At 34.5% G+C, this 25,675-nt stretch overlaps 1 protein-coding gene across 5 annotated transcripts in view; it reads left to right on the forward strand.

The window, feature by feature from the left end:
- The window catches only part of GALNT3 (polypeptide N-acetylgalactosaminyltransferase 3), a 91,121-nt gene extending 65,873 nt beyond the window's left edge, over positions 1–25,248 (forward strand). For all 5 annotated transcript variants that reach the window (XM_033112927.1, XM_033112924.1, XM_033112925.1 and 2 more), the window contains 10 exons: positions 3,004–3,629; positions 7,699–7,871; positions 11,232–11,381; positions 13,016–13,250; positions 13,722–13,839; positions 15,361–15,561; positions 17,577–17,708; positions 17,922–18,023; positions 23,100–23,252; positions 24,140–25,248. In XM_033112927.1, the coding sequence (XP_032968818.1) occupies positions 3,115–3,629; positions 7,699–7,871; positions 11,232–11,381; positions 13,016–13,250; positions 13,722–13,839; positions 15,361–15,561; positions 17,577–17,708; positions 17,922–18,023; positions 23,100–23,252; positions 24,140–24,262 (1,902 nt within the window). In that variant the 5' untranslated portion in view covers positions 3,004–3,114 and the 3' untranslated portion in view covers positions 24,263–25,248. The remainder of the gene's footprint in view (positions 1–3,003; positions 3,630–7,698; positions 7,872–11,231; positions 11,382–13,015; positions 13,251–13,721; positions 13,840–15,360; positions 15,562–17,576; positions 17,709–17,921; positions 18,024–23,099; positions 23,253–24,139) is intronic.
- Positions 25,249–25,675: the final 427 nt, after the last annotated feature.

Raw genomic sequence — 25,675 nt, forward strand, 5'->3', positions numbered from 1 at the left:
TCTATTGTCTCCTTCTCTGTGATTTCTCTGGACTATTTCTTGTTCTGTATTGTGTTAAAACATCCTAAAGAGACGATCTCATTCCTCCTCAAATTTCTAATCTAGCCTACCTCTGGCTACTGAAGAAATCTAGGATCACTAAGACATCACTAGGGACAGGAATTTTTAGTGGTTCTCCCAGGAACAGAAAGGAGGGTGAACATAGGTTGATTTATTCCTATTTACCTATTGTGAAGCTGTGGTTAGGGAAAGGTGATCAGGTTGTATTTCATAGGTTGGGGTCCATTGTCCTGTGAAACCCCAACATTTTGCTCCTCCTTGTCTCCCTGGAATAATCAGGTCATTGCCCTGGTTAGTCTACAAGCACCTGGATACTAAGCCCTTGAATCTTGGGGGCATGACTACAACTAGTCTGTTGGATTCCCCCACCAAGGTTTATTTCTGATTTTGCACTAAAGCTTGTTGGACCAGGTCTAGTGAAGTTTACTTTTAAAGATCAACCAACTGTCAAACAATTCTCTCAAAGATAAGATACAGATTGTAAAATCTAAGACCACTTGACATGGATACTTTATTTGCCAATCTATTTTCACTTGATTCTCCATTGTTTGGTTTTCTTATTTCCCCTGGTCTTTCTTTCCAGTTACCCTCCCCACCACCTCTTAAATGTAGCTATTTTTCTGACCTCTACTTTATATACTATAGGTGAACTCTTCTGTGCCCTGAGGCTGACTCTCACATTTTCATATCTAGCACAGAACTTCTCCCTGATTTTCAGTCCCACATATCTTTTGTGCTTAAGCAAACTCACCTTGGAAGTCCTACCAGCATGTCCAATTTCTCGTGTGCAGAGTTGAACAAATTATCTCCCTAATCCCCACCCCAAGTCTATCCTTCTTCCTATATTCCCTGACTTTGTTAATGTTGTCACTTTACCCATCCACCCTCCATTCTTCCCTTTCTCTCACCAAGTCCTGTTTGATGCCACTTCCTTGACTCTTGAATCAGTCCTCCATCCTTCCTGCTCTCTTCATTTTTTTGTGTGCATCACTTTCACGGGTGCTGAGGAACCTGTGATTTTTTTTTTTTAAAACAAATATGATTATGACCCTTCCTTAAAATCGTCCAATTCTTTTAGTTGAATCTATTCAGGACAAAAATTGGTAGATTCCAAATTCACTTTGTAAATTTGAGACCTCCCAGCCTCAGGTCCTGCCGTTTCGTACCTGTGCCTCCCTCTTCTGCTTTACTCAGGATTGACCACAGCTTTTCTTGCTTTTATACCTTTACATCTGTCATTCCTTCTCTTTCCTCTCTCTTGTCCACCCGCCTAAAATTTGCTTATGAGTATCTTTCAAGATTCTGCCCAGCGGTGTCATCTCTGGGAAATTTTCCCTATCATTTCTCCTTATCCTCCATTTTGCTTTCATAGTCTCCCATCATAGCACATACTACACTGCTCTGTGGTTGCCTGTTGACATGCCATATTTCATGCTAGCCCTTGCTCCTTGAAGGTAAGAGGTATTTTAATTTTGCAGCCACAGCTTAGCAAAACAGTTGAAACATAAGAAATAACACAATAGTTGTGTGTTTTTCAAATTTCTTATATTATGTCTTCAAATAATGTAAAAAGCTTAAGGGGTCATTTTGATTCTTATATGAGGTTCTTAAAGCAACCAAAGCTCAGAAATATTGGAATCTCATTTTTATGGGCAATATACATCATAATTAAGGTATCTTTTGGAGCCAAAGTGTCTATCCCATACCGAAAAAAATATAGAGCAGTCCAATTAGAAATGGTATATAGAATTAAGTATTTAAGTTCTCCCATTTTGTTTATTCAGCTTAAATCTTGCTAAAGGCCAGAGGTTCCACCATGGAACTTGGTTTCCTTATTTCAAATTTAGTGATAACTTTGGAAGAGAAGCTGAATAATGTGTCCATGTTAGTTTTCACTTTTATAATGACAGTTTCCTTAAAATATGTTTAGGATTTAGGGAGGACAGGCCTTCCCCTTTACCCTTGCAAATTACTTGAATGATTATAATGGTGCATGGTATATAATTGTGCACTAAAACCCATCCACGTTATTTTTTTTAAGCATTATGCAGAAAATTAACCTTCACTGCGATTCAAGCTGTCATCAGTGTCATCTTTTTTTCTTTCCTTTTTTGGTGCTCCTGGTGGCCTATATTAGGTTTTAGTAAACATGCTGCTCTATCCTTGGGGTCAACTGCAAGCAGTATTTTATCAGACCAAATACTGCTTTAATAACTCAAAAATCTCTGTTGCTCTTTGGAGACAGTACAAGTAACAATGTCATTTTCTTTTTGCTGTTAGATTTTGCATTTGTGTGGTTTATTTTTAATGGCTATTTTATAGAAATACATCAGTGCTCTTAATTTTCTGGTCTTTATTAGTTCTGTCAGAATTCACAAGTTCTGTCAGGTGAGCAAATCTGGTAGAATGCCAGCTTATTTGTTGGTGATGCTGCTTTTTAATCTTAATTTGTTTAGTTAGAATAAAGGTTCATAGGTTGTGGGCAGACTTCATAAAATAAAAGGCAATATTTTCGATGTATAGCTGATGGTACCTGTCCATATCCCTTTGCTTTCTTATGGATTCCCCCTTTCTTTGTAATCAGTTTAATGTAGTCCTTTGCTCCTTGATTATTAAGTTAAGATACCTGTATTTTGTACTCAAAATATATTTATAAAAATAATGTATGCATGTTATGTAATGACTATTAGCCAGAGTTTACAATGTCTTGTTTATTGGAGAGAAAGCCCTAATATTTTATAGCCCAAATAGATTGTAGTTAATTATAGAAATTGTGTCCTTCCAAAAGTGTGATTTTCTTGAAGGTAAGATATATTTGTATTCTTGTTAACTATAAGAATATGCTTTTTGTAGCTCATGTTCAGTTGTTGGTTGAATGAATGAATTGAACCATGCCAAAAGGAATGAATAGCTACTAATGATATCTATCATTTCTGTTTATAGGTATATTACCATTTAACGAAATCTTCTTGCCAGCAAATCTATGATAAAAAATATAAGTAAAAGAGGAAACTATAACTGTTATTTGTCAAGTGACAAACGTTTAATGTCAGAATGGCTCACCTAAAGCGACTAGTAAAATTACATCTTAAAAGACATTACCATAAAAAGTTCTGGAAGCTTGGTGCAGTAATTTTTTTCTTTGTAATATTTTTGATTTTAATGCAACGAGAAGTAAGTGTTCAATATTCCAAAGAGGAATCAAGGATGGAAAGGAACATGAAAAACAAAAACAAGGTGTTTGATTTAATGTTGGAAGCAGTAAACAATATTAAAGATGCAATGCCAAAAATGCAAATAGGAGCACCTGTCAGACAAAGCATTGATGCTGGTGAGAAACCCTGTTTGCAAGGATATTACACAGCAGCAGAATTGAAACCCGTTCTTGACCGCCCACCTCAGGATTCTAATGCACCTGGTGCTTCTGGTAAAGCATTCAAGACAACCAATTTAAGTATTGAAGAGCAAAAGGAAAAAGAACTTGGAGAAGCAAAACACTGTTTTAATGCTTTTGCAAGTGACAGGATTTCTTTACACCGAGATCTTGGACCAGACACTCGACCTCCCGAGTATGTTGAAGAATATTCATTGTCTACTGTTTATCATCAGGGTTTGCAGGGGCGGGCTGTTACCTAAGGAAGCTGCTTGTTCTTTAGCACTCTGAGGCAAAATATCAGCAAATACCATTTTTCAAATCCATTTTAATTATTTTTTTGCTTATGATTTTTGAGGCGAGATATCCAAATATAATCTTAGTGAGGCATTGTTGATGTGAAAAGCTTTTATCTTAGAAATTAGAAACTGAATTCTAGATCTGACCTTTAAAGAACCACGAGGAAATTCCACTATTCTGACATGCTTTAGTCTTCTCATGTATTAAGGAGGAAATATGGGGCAGTTTTTATGGGAAATGTGGGAGGTGGAGGAGTTGTTTCCATTCCTCTTTGTATTACTATAGACTAGAAATGTTAAAAAGAAAAAAAGCTCCTAGATTTTAAAGCTGTTAGATAACGATATTTTATGAATTAAGTCACAGACTTTGTGGTTACTTTCTGTGCTATAATTATATTTCAGAAAGCCCTGTGTTTTGTAACCTTTCTTTTAAGGGACAAGATTGTTATAATTACTAATTCAACTATGATGCCTTCTATAGAGTTTTGTTGAATATGTTCTCTCCCTTTAGCTTCTGACAGGCCAACGTTGCTTTTTATTGTCAGTTTATTCACATGTTTATTTCTAGTGTACAGTATTCTGATTAAGATTTCCCCCAGATTCTACTATGCTGTCTGTCTGTCCTCAGTTAACCATTTTGTTAGCATTGAGGTAGTGTTCAAATGCTCTGTTTGAATTGAAATAGCTAAAATGAATTTCCAGTACTGTAGCTTTGCTGAAAGTGCAAGGTGGACAAACTGGAAGGAAACAATGACTACATATTTTGCTTTCTGATTATAATTACATTTAGAAATTAACCTGAAGAAAAGGACTTTTGTAGATTTTGTTCTGTTATTTCACTCATATTTTTCTAGATTTATGATCTGGTCATAAATACCTGCTCCAACTGTGAGTCCCTCAGTATTAAAGTTGTATAGATTAGATTTCTGTTTTTCTGTACTAATCTGTGTGATTTAGGGTTAAATTGCTCATCGATTTTAAAATGAATGTGTGAAGAAACAAATGAATGTCTATAAAATATTCTAGCTGTTAATAAGGTGGTACAGCTCTTTTCTATTAGTAGGTTAAAATACAGTATTGCACTTTACTGATTTGGGAAGAGGTCTTCACTGGAAAGCAATCCACATCACAAATCAAGACTTTTATTCTTTGACATGACAATCAATGTCAGCTGAAGATAAGCTTCCCCCCACCCCCAATATAACATTGAGAAGCTGCATTATTATTCAGTAATGTTAATATTCATTAAGCAAAAAACAACTAAGCACATAAAGGACCCTTTTTCGTATAGGCATGGATACCTAGAACTGTGAATAGTTGGTGAAGATTTAATATTTTTTTTATTATGTTTTTAATTTTTAAATCCTTTCTTTTAAGTGTAGCCTATATCAGAAGGAAAACATTTTCTGAAGAATTGTTAATCTTTTCCATGCTCATTAGAAATAGAGATCCAGTTTCTCCCAAAGCTAAATGGTCATGTGACTGATTAATTTAAGCACACTTCTACATTCCAAATTTTTCAAATGGTTTGATTGGGAATATGCAGTGACTTTGGCAAGTTATTTTAATTTCACTGCTTTAAATACATGTGAAACAGTTTTTAAAACACAAGTTTGACATGCTAATTGTTTAAAAATAAAGAGGGGTATGGGGTGGCTGGTTAGCTCAGTTGGTTACAGTGTGGTGCTAATAGCACCAAGGATGCCGGTTCGATCCCTACATGGGCCACCATGAGCTGCGCCCTCCTTAAAAAAAAAATAAATAAATAAATAAAATTATTATTGAAAAAAGGGGGGGTTATGAAATCATGGTGTGAAATTTTATTACCACTTGCATTAATGACATAACATGACACGTATACTTGATAATAGTGGTTATCAATCAAACAAATAAACCCTACCTTAAACCAAAGGAATGACTAGCAAGATTAAAATAGTATTTTACGGGAGTGAATATTTGTGAAGTTTGATAGTTTAAATCTTAAAAAATCTTTTTGTGATTCTTGATTAATATTATACTAGTTAGTCACATGGCAAATAAATGTAGGGAAAGAAATTTTCTTTTAAATCCTCAAACTCGCTCCCCAGAATGTTTACAAGACAGCAAATCATAAGGAGGCTTTTTTGTTGTTATTGTGAAAAACAACATATTATAATATGGAGTTTTTCATAATTTTTACTTATAGTTTATGTTGGTTTATAAAACTTTCTGTCTTAAAAATTCAAGCTTATATTTAGACATTTGTTTCTGTGTAATTATGAGTTAAGAGCACATATGAATAGGTAGTCTGTGTTTGGACATTATTTTTAATTGGTAGTTCATCCAAAATTCAATTTAAAATAAATAATTTGCTTTCATCTAATAGTGAGGATGAATGTAATTATTTGGCTTTGACTACACATGTATATTACACTTTGAAATCATGAAGGCACTAGAAAGCAAAATCACTTTTACTCAGAACCTTCTTCTCCTTTTTCTACTCAGTTGTGTTGACACCCTCTCAATACTTTATTCCCAATCTAATTTCTTTTTCACCATTACAAATAGGTATTCCACCCTAAAGACCTCCTCTCATAAAAGAATCTAAAACAAATTTGTATTGAGGTCCGCTATAAGAGTAATTAGGAGAGTTTGTAAGATTGGCAGCCCCAGGTCTCTAGTACCAGACTGGAGGCTCTGGTTTTCCGTTGGCCCTGGCAGAGTAACTGAAGTGTTCTGGGCTCTTACCTCCATGAGTGAATGATTCGCTTCCTTATCTGTGTTAGAACAGCACTATACTTATAGTGCCTTTAGACAGTATGGGAGAATTTTGTTGTCTAAAATTGTACAACTATTTATGGTTTTTAAGTGAACTTAAAGATACAGTTATTTTGTTTATTTATCTTTACCATAAACCACACATGTTTTATGTTCCAGGTCACTCTGTTTGATTTTACAATGTTTTGAAACCCTCTCCTACGTGTTATTTAATTTGATTCTCACCTCGACTCAGTAGGCCAAGGGACTGTGATCAGCTCCAGTCTCAAAGGCTGGAGGCTATACAGGTCCACCCACACCCCAACACTTCATATAAAAATGAATTCAGGATCAATTTATAACTAATGTTTATAACTGATGGGTAGTACCGCTAATCAGTCAAAAACTACTCACTGTCTCTTTGTGCCTATTAGTGTTTCATGTAGCAACAGGAACACGGGACTTTTAATAGGGATATAGGACTTGTAATTTCAAAATACATTTTTTTAAAAAGAAATATTTAAAATGCTAGATCTCAATTAAACAATAGCTTGAATTATTGGAGCAAAATCTGTAACACAGCATGGCATATGGTATATGGTAGGAACTTAAGTTTTGCTGAATGATGAACATTGTAAGAAAATAGGTTATATATAGTAAGCTGTATTTTCCCTTTTGGTTTGAATATAGACTAAGTAAATTAGTTAAATAAACTTGGAAAATGTTACATACTTAGTAAAATATCTGATTTAAGATAATCTGTACAAAGATGAATATTCACTTAATAAAACTGTAGTTTTAAAAATTGTACAAAATAAGAAAAACATGATTTCTACAAGGAAGGAGAAAAACTTGGTTTTTATTTGAGCAATTGCAAGTATTTGCCATTTTTACAGGCATTTGTCTCACTTGTAGGTTATTTTCCTTATTTCAAATGTTATTTGTATTTAAAATTATATTGTTGAGAAAGTTTACAATAGCATATTTTAATCCTTGACATGTAATCCATATTAGTGAACATGATCTCTGGGTGAGTGGTCTGCTCGTAAAAAATTTTGTTTTGGTTTACTTATAGTTACATAGTGTTAAGATCATCTTACATAGTAAAAAACTTCACTAACATTTCTATATTGATAAAAGTTAAATAAATATTAATAGTTTTAGTAATGGTATAGCCATGACATAAAGCAATAAAATTCTTAATTGTTCTTCTACTTTGACTTTCTCTAGATGTATTGAACAAAAATTTAAGCGCTGTCCTCCTCTGCCTACCACCAGTGTCATAATAGTTTTTCATAATGAAGCGTGGTCCACACTGCTTAGAACTGTCCACAGTGTGCTCTATTCTTCACCTGCCATACTGCTGAAGGAAATCATTTTGGTGGACGATGCTAGTGTAGATGGTAAGAAAGTGCATGCAAATTAGATTGTTTCCCAGGTAAATCCCTGTGGTGTTATCCAAAGTCTATTTGGTTATGTTGTATTCTCTGTATGCCATCTCAGAGCTTGGATGGTATATATAGTGGATAGCAGTAGATTCCAAGAGTGTCTATGTTCAAATATTTTACATCTTAGAAATGTATGAAACACTGTTATTCATAACATTGTAGTCTTCAATGTATGACTTTCGTTTTAAGGCATAGTGGTTAAGAGCACAGACTTGAGCCTTGAGTCAGGCTGCCTTGGTTTAAATCCCAGCTCTGGTTCTAACCAGCTATGTAACTTGGGCAAGTTATTTAACCCCCTATACTTCAGTTTCTTTATCTGTACAATGGGAAAAATGCCATATTTCATCAAATTTATTATATGATATGTCATTAGTTTATATACCACTAGAATATAAAACCGTCACGCCAATTAAACTGAGATGCCATTAATTATAAGTTGTATCCAATTGTGCAGCTTGGAATTGAGGAAATACATAAATAGTACATGATTCCTAGGGTTGTTTTGAAGATTAGGTTAGTTAATGTAAATGATATACAATTAATTAATAATATAAATGAGGCATTCAAAATCACTAATAAGTCACCACATCTTATTTTAATTTGGCTCTTTTAAATTTTCCAATAATGTTTACAAAGTTAGCCGAATTCTTTAATTAATTGCTACTTAAAATTATAAGTCCATAGTCAGTTAGTAAATTACACATTTTACCTTGCAATTACAAGGCTAATCTGACAAATACTCTAATTTGCTAAATTTTCAAACATTACAAGCATTTTAAATACCAAACAGATATTTTCAGTGATTACAAAATTTATTCCTGAATGAGACCAAGTTTGGAGCCAGATTCCTGAAGGTCAAAATCCAGCTCTAGCACTAATGAACTTTTTACACCACTGTAAAATAGAGTTAATACTCTTTCATCAAATTTAAAGCAACATCTACTATAAAATAAACCATTACTTCTAGTAAGCCTGCAGTTAAGAAACTTCTATTTTTTAATTGCACAAAATTAATAGAATTAAAGGAAATCAGAATGAAAAATATCAATTCATAATCTTTCTGTTTCAATCATTTTAATCTTTTACTTTTTTAATTACTGCCTTAATAAATATAGAATGTTTACCTAATTTATATATCCGTGTCAGAAATCCAGTTTTGAGATCTGACATTTTCACGAAACATGAATACCCCATTTCTTTTACCTTCAAAACTTAATTTTTAATGATAATTATGGACTAGATGTATTTTACTTAACCATTCTCCTTTATTCACCTCATATTGTTACTATACATTGCACTGCAATGAATGTCCTTGTGCTTATGTTATTTTCCTTCTTTTGAGTTAAAAATTTGATAAGTTAGAAGTAGGACTGCTTGATCAAAGGGTATGAATATTTGTATAGTTCTTTATAGCTATTAACAATCGATTTGGAACAGCTTTCTTGGTGAAGGGTATCTTTGCATACTAGTGTAAGGTGTCTTATTGAGTCAGGTAAAAAGCTGTTTAGTAAATACCCACAGTGGAAAATGCGTCCTTAGTTGCTGTGAGTAACTTATGAAGTAAAAAACCATAGTCCCTGATTTCAACTGGCTTAGGGAAAAGCAGCATAAATATGTGGATAATCAAGTAAGAAAGAGATAGTTAAATTCCAAAACAAAAGGTAATCAACATTTTCAGAGCACAGGCCTTGTGCTTGGCCCTGTGTTAAATGCTTCCTTTGTGCAGTAATCTCTCATTTTATCCTTCCAACAATTCCCTGTGAGGGTAAAGCCTATCATCCCCATCTTATAGATAAACTGAGTTACAAAAAGGTGAAATAACTTTCCCAAAGTCACACAGCTAAAAATAATGGTGCTATAAGTTGAACCCACCAGGTCTGATTTTATAGCTTTGTGCTCTCAACCTTACAAAAATTGGGGTGTGGATGGGGACTAAATTTAGGAGGCAGATAAGAATTTATAGGAAGTTCAGGTATGGGTAAAGGAAACAATTTCTTAAATTCAAACAATGGAACAATTTATTGAAGGGATCTAGTGACTCCATTAAAAAAAAAATCCCCATTAAGACCTCTGAAATGTTTTTATTTCATAAGTTTCTATTTTATAAGTCTATGATTAAAGGAGAAATATCCATAATTATATTTTTAAGACAAATTACAATCCTGCTTGTCTTTCAGATAATTAATTCGGAGGTACATAGAAGATGTTTGAAAAAGTTAACCTATTACTCTGAGACAACAATGTTTAGATTTGTTTTTCCTGGACTGTCACTTCCTATGTGAATATTTAGGTTTTGAATAAGCAAGTCTCTCATGTGTACCACTGGAGAATTGTAAAGACATATATTCACAGATAAAACCATCTGCATTTGCTTCTGAAATCTGGCAAACATTTTCCCAAATCTTACTTGGGAAGGCTGTGCTATGGGTCCAAGAAGCCCACTAGAGGAACTGCATTATATACTCAATAAGAAGTAAAAAATTTAATGGTGAAAAAGCAGGCTTAAGATACTGTTTAAAAATATGAACAACATTTGACTGACTTGATTAATGTGTTTCCTTTTACTTACTGTCTTAACTCTTGCTTATAATGTATCTCATCCAAAATGGAATATTGAATATCTTAAATTATACATCTATTACTAAAAATTTGCCTGTTTTTAGCTTCATTCCTGATTTATATGCTCCTTTCTTCTTTCATATTTTTATTGGAAAAAATTCTGTGTCAGGAGACTCCAAAGCTTTCGAAAATTTTCTGCTGAGTCTTTGTAGAAATATACCCAAACTGCTATAGCCCTGGACTTTCTTACTTGCTTTTTCCTCAACATTTTGGTCTCAAATTATTTTGACCACTGCCTAAGTAACAGAGAATCCTTTTGATACTCAGCATTTTTCTTTAAATTTCCAAATTAAATATCAATTTTAAAAATCATCAAGTATCTTTTTGGCCAAATTTAGTTTCTTTTACTCCCTTAGTTAAGTTTCTCAGACCTCTAAATGAATCTTAACTCCTGGGGTCCACTCCATTTGAAATCTCTCATTTCCCTCCAAATCAGTCACATTTATTGATATGGCATGTACAGGCTAGATATGTGTTATGATATTATATGTTGCAATATTTCAGAAGTTAATATTTGCACATGTAGTTTTTTTTTCAATAATGAGTTAAAGATATAATTATGATCTTAATGGAAGAATGTGTGTAACTGCTGAGATTATGAATACGAAGGTATTATTGCCCTGTGGTTTCATTTTTAGCTTTTATATGTCATATATGAAAATAAACTTGAGTTAATCCTGATTTTTTTTCTTACAGAGTACCTACATGATAAACTAGAGGAATATATAAAACAATTTTCTATAGTAAAAATAGTCAGACAAAGAGAGAGAAAAGGTCTGATCACTGCACGGTTGCTAGGAGCAACAGTAGCAACAGCTGAAACGCTCACATTTTTAGATGCTCACTGTAAGTATACATGTATAGATATAGTTGTAACATTTTCCTTCCCCTACCCCCTGATTTAAAAGGTAAGGAAGCCTTTTCTGAATGCCTAATTGCATTTTCTTTAACATCATTTTCAGCCGGTGATTATAGGCCAAGCAGATTACAGTTCTGCTAGGAACTTCCCTTTCACTTATGCAGATTTCTTACCTACTTTATGATTAAGGCTCCTCGGCTTTAATGTCTTTCAGAGACCAGCTTTCCCAGTGAGTTATCCGGGCCTGAGATTTTTTTCAGATGCTTGTTCTGTCAAAAAGAAAAACATTTTTAAATGAGTGAAAGTTTTGTTTGTTTAAATGTGATCAACCCTATCATTAAACTTTGTCCCCGTACTGACACTTGTAAGTTGTGTATTTCAGTTCTTTTTTCTCAAAGATTCGCACACTCCTTCTTGTGCCAAGTTAGGGGTTCCCCCTCCTAACTTTTTCTGGTATCTCTCCCATGAACACTGTCAGTTTTTGTTGCTGCTGAGTTTTTTCCTCTTGTATTTTAATGTTATTTTTCAATGCCAATGATTTCAAATGAAGTATTTGGAAGGTATTTTTAGAGTCAATGTTTAATACACACGTTAGGTATTACTAAAATGACACTTAGTCCCTTTAGCTCTAAGTTTAGTGAATTTTACTTCTTGTATGAGTGTTTAATTTGAATTGGCCAACCCTTGGTTACATATGACCCAGCAAATGGTTACCAGCATACCTTAATTGTTACAGAAGGGCTTTTGGATTTGTCAGAATCTTTTTAGAGCTAACACATCTAGTATTCTGTTAATGTCAGGCACTTAAAAACTGAAGAGAGAGCTGAAGGTAATCCAAGAGAAGTGATTTTAAAAGGAAGTGATCTGTTTTCCAGTATTCCCTCTCTTGGTCCAAAATTACAGTACTACCGGACTGGGCATTCTTTCCCTTTAAGCGAATGTATTTGATGTTCCTCCTGCGCCATGACTGCCAAACTCCTCTTGGTGGGGAGCCCTGAGTAGGACTACACACACTGGAATCTCCGGAAGTCTGTGTGTTACGTGAGACAGCTTGGCCTGTGACCAGAGCCCAGAACTTTTGTGGCATTCCTTTGTCCCACTTGCCAGTATGACTGGGTCAGGTTTGAATGGTCCTTCTCCATTCCAGAATATTCTGACTCCTTATTTTCTCTAAAGATCCAGTCAGAGAAGTGAAGACTTTGATTACTACACTTACTCTGGTAGACGAGTTTAAGTAAATCAGAACACTTTGGGGGCTTGGTGGGATGGATCAACAAAAAGTCATCTTTGATTCATGGCCCATAAAGAGAAACACATCGTCTAAAACTTAAATACACCAGTATCATTTTGCTTCCCTTCTAAGGAAAAAAAAAAAAAAAAAAAAAAAAAAAAAAAAGATCATCATCTATAGGGAAATTTTCCTGACAATGCTGAATCTTGCTTTACATTCTTCATCCTACCCTTATCTCATCACAAGAAACCTTTAAGAAATCTCCCCTATATAAATGTTCAAAATACAGATGACTGTTCTTCTCATTTCTCTGTAAATCCACTTCCAAGAAACAAATGGAAGAAACCCTCAGTGTTTTCATGGACTTAATAAAAATTGTGTTCCTTCCAGGTGAGTGTTTCTATGGTTGGTTAGAACCTTTGTTGGCCAGAATAGCTGAGAACTACACTGCCGTTGTGAGTCCAGATATTGCATCTATAGACATGAACACATTTGAATTCAACAAACCTTCTCCTTACGGAAGTAACCATAACCGTGGAAATTTTGACTGGAGCCTTTCGTTTGGCTGGGAATCACTTCCTGATCATGAGAGGCAAAGAAGGAAAGATGAAACCTACCCAATTAAGTAAGATGATTGCTCTCAAAGTCTTATACGTAGTACAATTATTTGAATATGTGTGCAGGCTTTGCTTTTTCCGGTAATTGCCTCCAAGGTAATTCACCCGAACAAAAGAAAGAACACAAACATTCTATATGTAGGGAATACAGATCTCATTTATTTATCTACTTACACAGGATGTTACTGAGTAAGAAGTAGAAGTAGGTGAGCTCTTATGTCTTCATAATCATTACTTAAGAATCTTTAAGCTTGGTTAGAAGACACTTAATAATTTGGCTTTGTGGGAAAAGGATGCTTAAAGAACTCGCCCCACAACTTGACTTTGAAGATAGCATTTTTAGTTTTTATTAATCTCTATAAAAGCTTTGAAATTGTGATCTCTCTTTAATGTTTGTGAATTTGATTGAGTTGCTTTTTAAATATGTGTTTTCTTATTTGGGTTTTCTAACAAAAGTTTGACAATGGATTATTTTTCAGGACACCCACTTTTGCAGGAGGCCTTTTTTCCATATCAAAAGAATATTTTGAATATATTGGAACTTACGATGAAGAAATGGAAATCTGGGGAGGTGAAAATATAGAAATGTCTTTCAGAGTAAGTTCATAAATATAGCATACATATTAAACAATGAAATACATTTTTGTTCTAATTGGCTGATACAGAGTACCGGGATGTGTGCAATCTTTAATTTTTGTGCTTCCTAAAATTTAATTGCTAGAAATTTTAGAATAAGGACATTTCCTTTTAAAATGTAACTTAATATATTTGTTTATTGCTGCCAATGTAATGAGGAATCAGTTAAACGCCTGTGTCCAGGCAATAACACCAATTAATGCACTTGTAGCTACTGAATTCCAGCCAAGATAAATATAATTAAATCTAGTGCTTCAGGAAATAAGTTCATTGTCAAGGGAGTCAGAATGGAAAAACATTTATGTACAATTTTAAAGGATATTGAACTTAACTCTTTGGATTAAAAGAGGGTTTTTTTGGTCCCCTATACATATTAAAAGTTTATATGAGAAACGAAATAAAGGGTTTGGATGGTCTCCACATTTACTTATTTGACTTTATGCATTCATTTTCTGCAATGACTTTGTCATTCACTTTTTCATCCCTTAGGCTGGAATGCAGTAGAAAAATAACTGAAGTAGGAGTTAGAAGATTTAAGTTTTTGGCCCTGGCTCCAACACATAATGGCAGTGACGATCTTAGCCAAGTTTGAACTGCTTAAGGGCAGGGGTCTTATTTTATTCATTTCAGTATTCCCAACCCCTAGCACATGTTAGACCTCAAGCACAGTTTGTTAAATTGGACATATCACTGAGTTTTCTCATTTGTTTAAAAAAGAAGAAGAGAGAGAGAATATGATCACTTGCCCTAGTACTAGCATATAGTATTATACATGACTTAATTTTAGATTTTTTGCTTAGTGATTATTTATGGCAGAACTGATTGTCAAGCTATTTAAGTGAGTAGGCATTGATTTAATGATTTGCCATTTTATTTAGAGTTAATGCTACTAAGTTTTTTTGACTAGGTATGAGTTTTTTTCTTTTTTCTTTTTTATGACGATCAACTACTTTACAAATGTAATAGATTTTACTTTGGCATTAATGACTACCTGGAATTGTTTTCTTGACTAAAATATTGAATAAGAAAGGGGTAAATGGAGTGTGGGTCCACTTACTCCAAGACTGCTAGTTCATGCCACGGGAAAGAGACTGTTCAAGTGGAATAATCATGTAAGTTGTGTAACAAAATGGAAGTCAAATGCAGAACAGCCTTTGGTTTTCAGTGTATATTAGAGGGCTTGCATAATTATTTGCAAAACGAAATTTGGGGATTCATTTTTATGAAAGATCTGAAATCACTATTTTATTAAATTTCTGAACATATACTTTTGTTGACTTTAGTGTTTATACCATTTAATAAAATTATTTTTTATATTTAAGAACTTAAGTTGAGCTGGCAGGGAACAGAGAGTATTTGTGAAGTTGTGATAAACCTCTTTTCTATAGTTTGCTCTTATTAATATCTTAAAGGTGAACTTAAAAGCAACACTTTGATTTTTTTAAAATACTGTAAATTTAAACAAATATCATTAATTATCAGGTGTGGCAATGTGGTGGGCAGTTGGAGATTATGCCTTGCTCTGTTGTTGGACATGTTTTTCGCAGCAAAAGCCCTCATACCTTTCCAAAAGGCACTCAGGTGATTGCTCGCAACCAGGTTCGCCTTGCAGAAGTCTGGATGGATGACTATAAGGAAATATTTTATAGGAGAAACACAGATGCAGCAAAAATTGTTAAACAAGTAAGTTAGAGCTAAGTAATTCAATTACAGTAAAAACCCATGCCAAGTTCACAAGTTCTTTTACTTATTTGAGTCAACTCAAGTATGAAGCTGGTTTGAAACTGAGTTTTCTAACTCATAAAATACATACCTTATTGATGCCAGCTTTTTTTTTTTTAAGAAAATTGACTAAACTTTTAAAAAATTTAGGCATTCTACTTGTCCTTTTTTAATATGCAAGACATTTAATTTTTGTAACTGCTTTGGTTCAATATTTTTCTCAAAAAAAATAATTTTAAGTGAAACCATTTTTAACTGGTCTTACGTGATGTGTTTAATACCTAAATAATGGTGCTAAGTAGCTTTTTGAACTGGAGATAGATGAAATGTCAGAATGTAGCAGGAAACTGAGCCAGGAGTATCAAGGCTTTTCTTTCCTTCCTTCCTTTTTCCCTTCCCTTTCCTCCCCCACCCCTCCCTTTATCCTTCCCTTCCTTCTTTCTTTCTTTTCCTAGTTCTGGCTCTACTACTCACTTGGAAGGGCTACTTTGGCAAAGCCCCTTTGAGACTGTCAGTTAGGGATGGCGCTTCGTAAGGTGGTTGAGATGTTGACTGGACATGAAACGTGTGCTCAATCAAGTCTCTTTCTTTTGCTGTCTCGAGAGAGAGCAGATACGTGCCTGTCTCCCAGAACAGCTGTGAAATAAGGAAATGAGTGCTAACAAATGTATGGTACTGTTGTTGTTACTGACCTGTCATAGATAAAAGCTCTGCAGAATCGTGATGCTTAATACATGAGAATTGAGTTCCTATAGTTTTAATATTAGATGTGGTAAATAAACTCGACAGTTTTAAGAACATGCTTCAGTGTATGGCACCCAACTCTTTTTTATAAGAAACAGTGCTGATTTGTGGGGAGGGGGCATATATTGGATTTAAAGGACATCAATATGTTGACTGGCATAACGATCTGGTTACCTCTTTTCACCTTTCTTTGGTCTCCATGTAACATGTCAGTAGGATGCAAAGTCAAAGCACAACTGGGTTAGGTTATCTTTTTTGCCCAAGGCCACCAAGACAAATTAGGCAGATTGTGTACTGCCCAAGGGTACTGGGCTAAGCAGGCAAGTGATCTCTAAATACAGCTTATGCTCTCTTGTCAACCGCAGGGGGCAAGTCAGCCAACAAACCCCATTTTTACCCTAGGGCAAATAGACCTACATTGTAAAATGCTTAAGGTAACCAGAAGTCCGTTAGGGTTGCATATTTTTTGCTGAATGGTGGGTTTGAGACTGAAGTTCGCAGAGAAAATATTTTCTGCAGTTGAACTAACAAGCTTGAGTATGTATCTTTTCATATATTTACGTACCAAATATAATTTGTCTTTAACATTTTGCCTACAGACTAAACACTTTTCCAGTTTAATAATGCTTTTTAAAAAAATGGTTTGCTTAGTCCCTTAAAATAAAGGAAAATAAAATGCAATTCATTAAAAACTTGCCTTTTTCTACCAATACATTGTTATAGTTAAGATACCATTAGAGTAAGCAACACCCCTAAGACTAGAAAAAATTATTCCCAACTGTGTTGGTTTTTTGCAGTCTTGACTAGAGAAGAGATATAAATTCCATTATGTGTTGGCACTGTTTCTCTATACCTGCTTTCTCACACCTCATTTTACAGATCATTTTGGGGTATAAAATTGGGACCAATTTTGAATGCTCCCAACTACCACTTCTTTGCCCATACCATTTTGCTAGAGAACTTTGTCCCATGGGGCAGGTTTGTGGCACAAAGGAAGGATAAAATAACACTAGGTCAGCACCACAGTGGTACCTGACTCTCTTTGAAGCCAGAAATGAGCAGGTAGGTATACTTGTTGCCTGATGAATGGTGAACGCGGTTAAATTTCACCTTGCATTTCCCTGAGGAAAAAATTTTTTAATGCCTAAAGATAAGTACAAATAGTATCATTTGAAGTATTTTATCAGTGCTGTTTTGATTAAGGCTTCCCTTTCCTTCTCATCTTTCTCCAGAAATCATTTGGTGATCTTTCAAAAAGATTTGAAATAAAGCACCGCCTTCAATGTAAAAATTTTACATGGTATCTGAACAATATTTATCCAGAAGTATATGTGCCAGACCTTAATCCTGTTATATCTGGATATGTGAGTATTTTCCTGTTCCTTTTTACTTGGTATACTCCTTGCCACCAGCATTTATGTGGTTCAGGGGAAATTGCTGAAATACTTTCTGGTTTATTGCTTTTGAGATTTTACTTTATTATTATTTACACTATTTCTTGAAATTGATTGAAGAAATATATAAACCACATAGATTTATTTTTTAAAAAGTTTGTAATTTGAAAATTTTTCCTTTAGATTAAAAGCTTTGGTCAGCCTTTATGTCTGGATGTTGGAGAAAATAATCAAGGAGGGAAGCCATTAATTTTGTATACGTGCCATGGACTTGGGGGAAACCAGGTAAGCACTGCATTAAAAATCCTCCCTTTTCATTAGCACTTACAAATGCAAGTAAGTTGTATGTTTTTCAAAAGTCCTAAATCAGTGTCATGTTCAGGTAAACTGGTGTGTGAATGTTTTTAGATTAAGTTTGGCAATTTATATTGAAGTTACAAAGTACTTTATTTTACTTTCACTGTGGCTCTGCAAATAATTTGAAGTTGTTTACCCATTCATTAGAAAGGCAAATGAGAAAATATTAGAATAATGCCATCTGAAATAAAAATGGGATCTTTTTTGCGAATTTTGATGTGTGTCAATATTGGCATGGTGATTTTGCAAAATTATACATAAAGGGTATATTTAACTGGATTCTATAGCAAATTATAGTGTGTTAACACCAAAAGAGCAGCATTATAAGTTTTTTTTTTTTGTTGTTGTTTTTTAATTTATTGGGGAATATTAGGGAACAGTGTGTTTTTCCAGGGCCTGTCAACTCCAAGTCATTTTCCTTCAATCCAGTTGTGGAGGGTGCAGCTCAGCTCCAAGTCCAGTCACTGTTTTCAGTCTTTAGCTGCAGGGGGCGCAGCCCACCATCCCATGCAGGAATTGAACTGGCAACCTTGTTGTTGAGAGCTGTCACTCTACCCAACTTAGCCATCCGGCCGCCCCTCTGGAAGCTTAGCAGCAGTTCGTTGTCTTCAATCTAGTTGTGGAGGGCGCAGTTCATTGGCCCATGTGGGAATTGAACCAGCAACCCTGTAGCTCAGAGCTCGCGCTCTAACCAACTGAGCCATCCGGCCACCCTGCATTATAAGTTGTTTTTGTAGTCCACAGTAAATGTTCTAAAAAAAACAAAAAAAGGTATGATCTTGATTCTCCTTGATTGATGACATCTCTGACTTATTACCCCTCTTTGTTTTACCAATTAAGATTCAAATGTCACTACTATTTGTCCTACTATGGGTAGAGAACATATTAAACTATTGTTTCTAGTTTTTAGCTTCCTTGCCTTGCCTTTTGCAAGTTAATTCCAGGAACGAAAAGACTCTTTCTCTCATTTATTCATTCAGCAAATGCACTGAGTGACCCCTGCATACCAGATACTCTGCTGGGTTCAAGCATTTATATTCTCTAACTCCTTCAGGAAATCTGTATTTCAAAACCATCAGTTACAGTCAGGATGAAAAGGTCTGGGATAAAGCATTCAGAGTGCTCTGGGGGTGTAGAGAAGGGAATATGAATTAGATGGGGTGCCCATACATTTTTCTGGGAAAGATGACTTTTCAAAACATGTTTGAAAGGTATATAGGAATTAGTAAGGTGACTACAGGGGATGAGAATGGAATGAGAAGAGTGGGATGAAAGGTGTACTGATGAGAGGAGCTGGTATGTCTTTTTTTGGTGGAATTGTAGGTATTTGGGTACAGAGTCCAAGATGAATATGGAGGATTTTTACAATACTAAATATTCCTGATGTCTTATTTTAACTGGATGGGACTTTGATGATGTTAGTTTTAAGAAGAAAGGGTCAGCTTATCTCCTGGTCCATCATCTTCTATGTTTTTTCCTACTCATTAACCTGTTTAATTCCAATCCTTACTCATTCAAATCAACCAGTTCACTGGGGCAGATGGCAAAGGTGCCCAGAAGCCACAGCTAGTGACAGGATTCATCACTGAATGGTTAAGGTGTGATTCTGAAATGGGATGAAGATATACACACACACAGACACACACACACACATATACACGCATGCATGCACGCACGCGCATGTGTATGCGTATATCGTGTTTCCCCTAAAATAAGACCTAGCCAGATCATCAGCTCTAATGCGTCTTTTGGAGCAAAAATTAATATAAGACCCGGTCTTATTTTAATATAAGACTGGGTATAATATAATAATATAATATAATACCAGGTCTTATATTGACTTTTGCTCCAAAAGACACATTAGAACTGATAGTCCAGCTAGGTCTTATTTTCAGGGAAACATGGTATATACATATTTTTAACATTTCCTTTCCCTTTATATATTAGAAGAAAAAAATATATAAATAATTGTGTTCTTTTGGAAACAGTAAAAATTAAGTAAAAAATAAAAGTAAAAATTAAAATTTCGAGCAATGAGAAATATTTGCTAATTTGTAATATCACTTATCACTAGATGTAAATGCTTATAAATTTCTTTCAGGCTTTCTCTAGCATTACATTTGTTTTATTGTAAAAGTTGAAGATATTTTTTATACATTATTTTATCTGTTTTTCTCTTATCATTGCCTAAAGATGTTTTTTATAGTTTTGTCTCTAATATAATTTTTAAGTTATAAATAGACTATAGCTGTCTTTCAGAAATGTGGGGGTGAAGAAATAATTAATATATCCTTTCAACAAATATTTGTTTAGAGCCTATAATGCAACTTGCACTGTTAATAGTAGGGAAAAGGATAAAGTCCCTGATCTTGTGGAGCTAGTGTTCTAGAAGGACATGAGAAAAATAAATATGTAATTTTGGGTACGAAGAAAAACAAAACTGGATGGGGGATGATGTGTGTGTGTGTGTTGGGGTGTGGGGGGTGTTTCCAAGTTTCAGGAAGCCCTCTTTGGGAAGGTGCCCTTAGAGAGGAGACCTGAAGGAGTTGGGAGAGGAAGCATGTTCCAGCAGGAGAGCATGGTGGCATAGGGCAGGTGAGGTCAGAGCCCCGCGGCAGGTACCTGGAACAAGCAGAAAGCCAGTGTGACTGGAGCAGAGTGGTCTAGGAAGGGAAGAGTGGGAAATGAGGTCAGAGACACAGGTTAGGGGCAGGTCACATAGGCTTTGCAGGCCTCGTTAAGGCACTTGGGTTTCGTTCTGAACATGACAGAAGCCATTTGACGGTTTGGGGCAAGAGAATAATATTTTCCAATTTATATTTACTAAGAGAACTCTGGCTTCCATCACCCTAGCACAGCCGTGCGACTTGCACTCTTGTAGTAGTGAAAAAGGCAAGGTCCCACCATTTTATTTTGGTTTATTGCCTTTAAATTTTATTTTCAGTCAAGCATTGTGTTTAAACCACTTTGCAGATTTCAGTTCCCTGAGTGCTAAACGTTTTTGAGATAGTAGCTAACTTGATCATTTCCTCACACTCCTTTTAACTGTTTTGACCAGATAACGATATTTTTAGAACATAAAACTCCATTGTAACAGTATTTGTAAACCAAGTAAAAATAAGTATTTTGATAATGTGACTAAATTGATAGCAAACTGGTGCAGCGCAGTCTGTCATTATGGCTTTTTAATGCAATGCTTTGCTTCTTCCACTTTCCCTTCGGATTATTTGTCCTGGTTCTGAGTTACACGCTTCTCCAATGTCCTCAGCTATTTGTTGCCTAAGTATCTTCAACTATCGTCCGTTCCTTATCATGGCCCTCTTAATGATTTAAAAAAATAATAATATGAGTAAAATAAAATACTGGGCAGCCTTTCTTACCATCTTTGAGATCCTAAGGTCTATTTTTCTTAAAGAAGTATAGCCAGAGTGCTGTTTTCATGCTCTAAACCCATTTTCTGTCAAAGTCCTATCTGTAGAACTATCAGTTATAAAAATGACTGACATTATATTTGTGGAAAGAAGTAAATTACGCATGAGACTGAGACCAAGGGAGCACAAGATTAATCCAGCTGATGTTTGTAGAGTGTCTGCTGTAATACATGGAAAGGGTATAGCACAGTCTCTGCCCAGCACATAACAGGGACTTAATAAATATTAGTGTTAAGACTAATTATTTAATTATTGAAAATCAATTATGTTCACTTATTTTATCTTTGGTATGTCAACATTATGAAATATTTGATTTGTAATGAATGTTATTACTAGATACACTGTCTAACTTTGGTCTCTGGTGCAGCCAGATAGCTACACACCCACTTCCAATAGCATGCAGTGAAAGCTCTCCAATGGACTATGGGAACCTGGAAAAGGGTGTAATTTTGTGCAGTAGGAAAAATTCAGGGAAAACTAAAAAAGGAAAGTAATATTTGAATTGGCCTTTGAAGGATGAAAAGGAGTTAACTAAGCAGAGATGAAAGATATTCCAGGCAGAGTACAGCAAAGAATTATGGATATACACGTTCTGTGTTGGTAGAATTGTGTGAAAGGAGCATACTATGTAATTGGGGCAATGGTTGATAAAAGATTGACAAGGGAAGATTTCATGTGCCATTTAAGGAGTATGGACTTTATCTTCGCTACAGTAGTGACTCACTTAAGCAAGGGAGGTAGGAGGTCAAATAAATGTTATAAAAGTCTAGCAGTGAGTTTAAGCAGAGTGAGTTTCCAATTACTCAGGCAGAAGAGTGAATTGAAGTACAGAAGCAGAAATTGGAGACAACTGGAGGTGTTGCAGTGGAGATTTTGAGTGCCTGAACAAGAGAAGTGAGGATATGGAAGTAAGGATGAGTGGGGATGGTAAAAAAAAATGCAAAGAAAATTCATTAGGAGTAAGGGAATAGTTAATCGGAAATGTGGGGAGAGAGAAACATCAATAGTAGTAACAGTAGCTAAAATGTATTGAATATCTACCATGTACCAGTTACTGTGTGGTTTGCAGGTACTATGGGGTAGGAGCTATTAAATTACCAGTTACCCATCTTACAGGCAATGAAACTGAGATATGGAGATAAGCCCCTTTTAAATGTTCCTAGTTTGAATTAAACGAAAATGCCAGTAATTGAGATGAATAAGAGAGAAGGAACATTTGTGGAAAGGAAGAGGGCAGTTAATGTGCTTGCTAGAGCTTTCCAGGCCCTTTTTTATGGAATACCTTGTCCGAGCCTCCATCCTACCTGATAACTTCCAATTTCTAATATGGGGAAGAATATAGTAACTTCTTAATTAAGTAGTTATCTGTTAGTAGTAGGCTGGAGAAAAATTATAGTATCTTTTATCATAAAAACTCACTTTATGTTCTGATACATATTTTTACTGTATTATTTTGTTGAAGTAGACATGACTTCATTGTTCATTAAGTTGCTAATTTTTTTTTTTTACTAGGCTGTTATTTTGCAACTAAGCATATAGGGTGCTTTTGTCAGTAACATTCTTTCTTTCACAGTACTTCGAATACTCTGCTCAACATGAAATTCGGCATAACATCCAGAAGGAATTGTGCCTCCATGCTGCTCAAGGTCTCGTTCAGCTGAAGGCATGTGCCTACAAAGGTCACAAGACAGTTGCCACTGGAGAACAAATATGGGAGATTCATAAGGTACCTCAGTACACTTAATTCACCCCTTTATGTAATTACTATTTTGAATAGCTCTAATTGCTTATTTGGGAAAATGTGTGAAACATATTGTATTAATGTTATCCATGTGAAGTTCTTAGCCTTTGTTAGCGCTGTTATTATATTTGTCTCCCCATGTGATAAAAGATAATACACTATGAATTAAATATTCTTAGGAACAAAATACTTACAACATGGTTTATGCAGATCAGCACTTCTGTGAATTATTAATAATAATTGCCCATATTTATCTTTTTAAAGTTTCTTACAATGCTTCTGTAATAGGCATACTTTTTTTCCTGGCAGAGAGAAAAGAAAATCACTATTGTTTTCTTACCTAAAGTGCTTAATTCTTTCCTTCCCTACTTTAGTAATTTGTGTGTGTGTGTGTGTGTGTGTGTGTGTGTGTGTGTGTGTGTGTGAATCTAGAACTGAGATAACACATGAAAGGTGTTTTCTGTTTAAAAGTATGTTTTAGGGCTTAGCTGGACCCTAGTAATTCTTACCTGAAAGTTCTTTTGTGCAATACAAGAACACTCTATGGCTGACAATTTTTTAAAGATTTTGTCACTTATGGATATGTTAACGGAATGTTTCTTGTTTGAAAACTTGATTGAGATCTTGCTCTGTATACCTGTCTTCATTTATTTAATACCTTCTGCAGTGGCATAAATAGTGTTGTTTATACCAGAAACCAACAAGATTTTATCAGACACAGTTGACCTTAGAAAGATCACACGTTAAGAATGATGTAGTTTTGGTGTGCAGGTCTCCCTTTAGCTTCTATGAGACCGTAAAGAAGTTTTTGTATTTATCAGTTAACTATGAGTCTTGAAACTTAATGTCTGTTGTGTTTCCTTTTATTCTAGGATCAACTTCTATATAATCCATTCTTTAAAATGTGCCTTTCAGCAAATGGAGAGCATCCAAGCTTAGTGTCATGCAATCCATCAGATCTACTCCAAAAATGGATTTTTAGCCAAACTGATTAAGTGTTCCTTAAAATTAAGGAGTTGAAAAAGGAGATTTTCTTCTCATAAAACTGTGACTAGGCATACACTGTAATTTTTGAAAATTATGCAAAAGCAGCTAATTGTAACTTATTCCAAGTGCATTTTTCTTATTTATGTCTTACAATATCTATGTAGCACTGCTACAGAAATCCCTTGTTTCCATTTCAAAGCACAATAATTAATAATACCAAAGACTATTTTGAAATGTCCAGATGTAGGGGAAGAGATGTTTACAGTATGATGAAAATAATTTTCCAAGTTAAGTGATGTTTGTGTGTTTTGTACACTTGACGATATGCATAGTGTCATTCACATACTCACGATTTAAAATATTCTAGTTTTTTGGGGGGAGGGAGAAAGATTTGATACTGTATTTTTTTAACTACATAGAAATGGATCAATGAGGGTCAAACATTGGCCTTTGTGTACAAACCAGGAAATTTTTATAGATCAAGAACTTATTATATGAAAATGCAGGTAAACTCTTTTTACCTTTTGTTTACTTATCTGTCAAATGTTTCCTTAAACATGAAATGAAATTAATAAGCAGAAGGCTATTTTTAACACTTCAATTTCTTGGCAAATTTAAAAATATTTTTTAGTCTGAAGCCCACTTGACTTGAAGCACTTAAAAGTCTTCCTGAAAAGACTTTTCTTAAGTAACTATACTGTGTGTTTTCCCAAAGCAATTAAAAAACATTATAAATTACTATCTGTTGAAAAAGTGTCTTCTTCCTTTCTGCCAGTCTTTTTTCTTACCGGAATTCACGAATCTTGAATGTTTGTGAAATTGAATTTTAAATGCAGAATACTTGACTCATTTAAAGCTAAATTTGATTTGCTATTCATTCAATTTGTTATTGTTCAATTAATAAATTGTCTTTGTAATGAATTTTTTTCACCAAAAATGCTTATTTCTCTCTATGTGGAAAACACAATAAAACAAATCCTTATCACTATTGTAATTATTTGGTTTAAGTATTTTTCTCTTTTGGATAAAATACACAATTGATGATAGATGGGGGGAAGCATGAATTTTGTACTGAATTTCTAAGCACTGATTGTAGAGCCATCAGATATTTCTTAAGGAAAACTCACACATTTGATACTCATGGCATAAAAAATGGAGAATGGAGAAGATTCTGTGTTAGATATTTAGAAAACATTATATTAATTTTGATAACTTTCCTTGAGCATCTGATAGAGTAATTTTTTTTTTTAGTGGTGCTTACTTAGGAAATTTAACACTACTTTCTTTCTGGTCATTTCATATATAGATATCTTGTATTCTTATTTAAGAAGTAAAGTATGGTTGGTTTCATATTTTAAACCTGGCAGAGCCTTAGTTTTACAAAAGAAAATATTTTTAAATGATTGGTCCCATCTTCTCAT

The sequence above is a fragment of the Rhinolophus ferrumequinum genome, chromosome 8 (assembly GCF_004115265.2).
Source record: "Rhinolophus ferrumequinum isolate MPI-CBG mRhiFer1 chromosome 8, mRhiFer1_v1.p, whole genome shotgun sequence".
In the NCBI taxonomy this organism is placed as follows: domain Eukaryota; kingdom Metazoa; phylum Chordata; class Mammalia; order Chiroptera; family Rhinolophidae; genus Rhinolophus; species Rhinolophus ferrumequinum.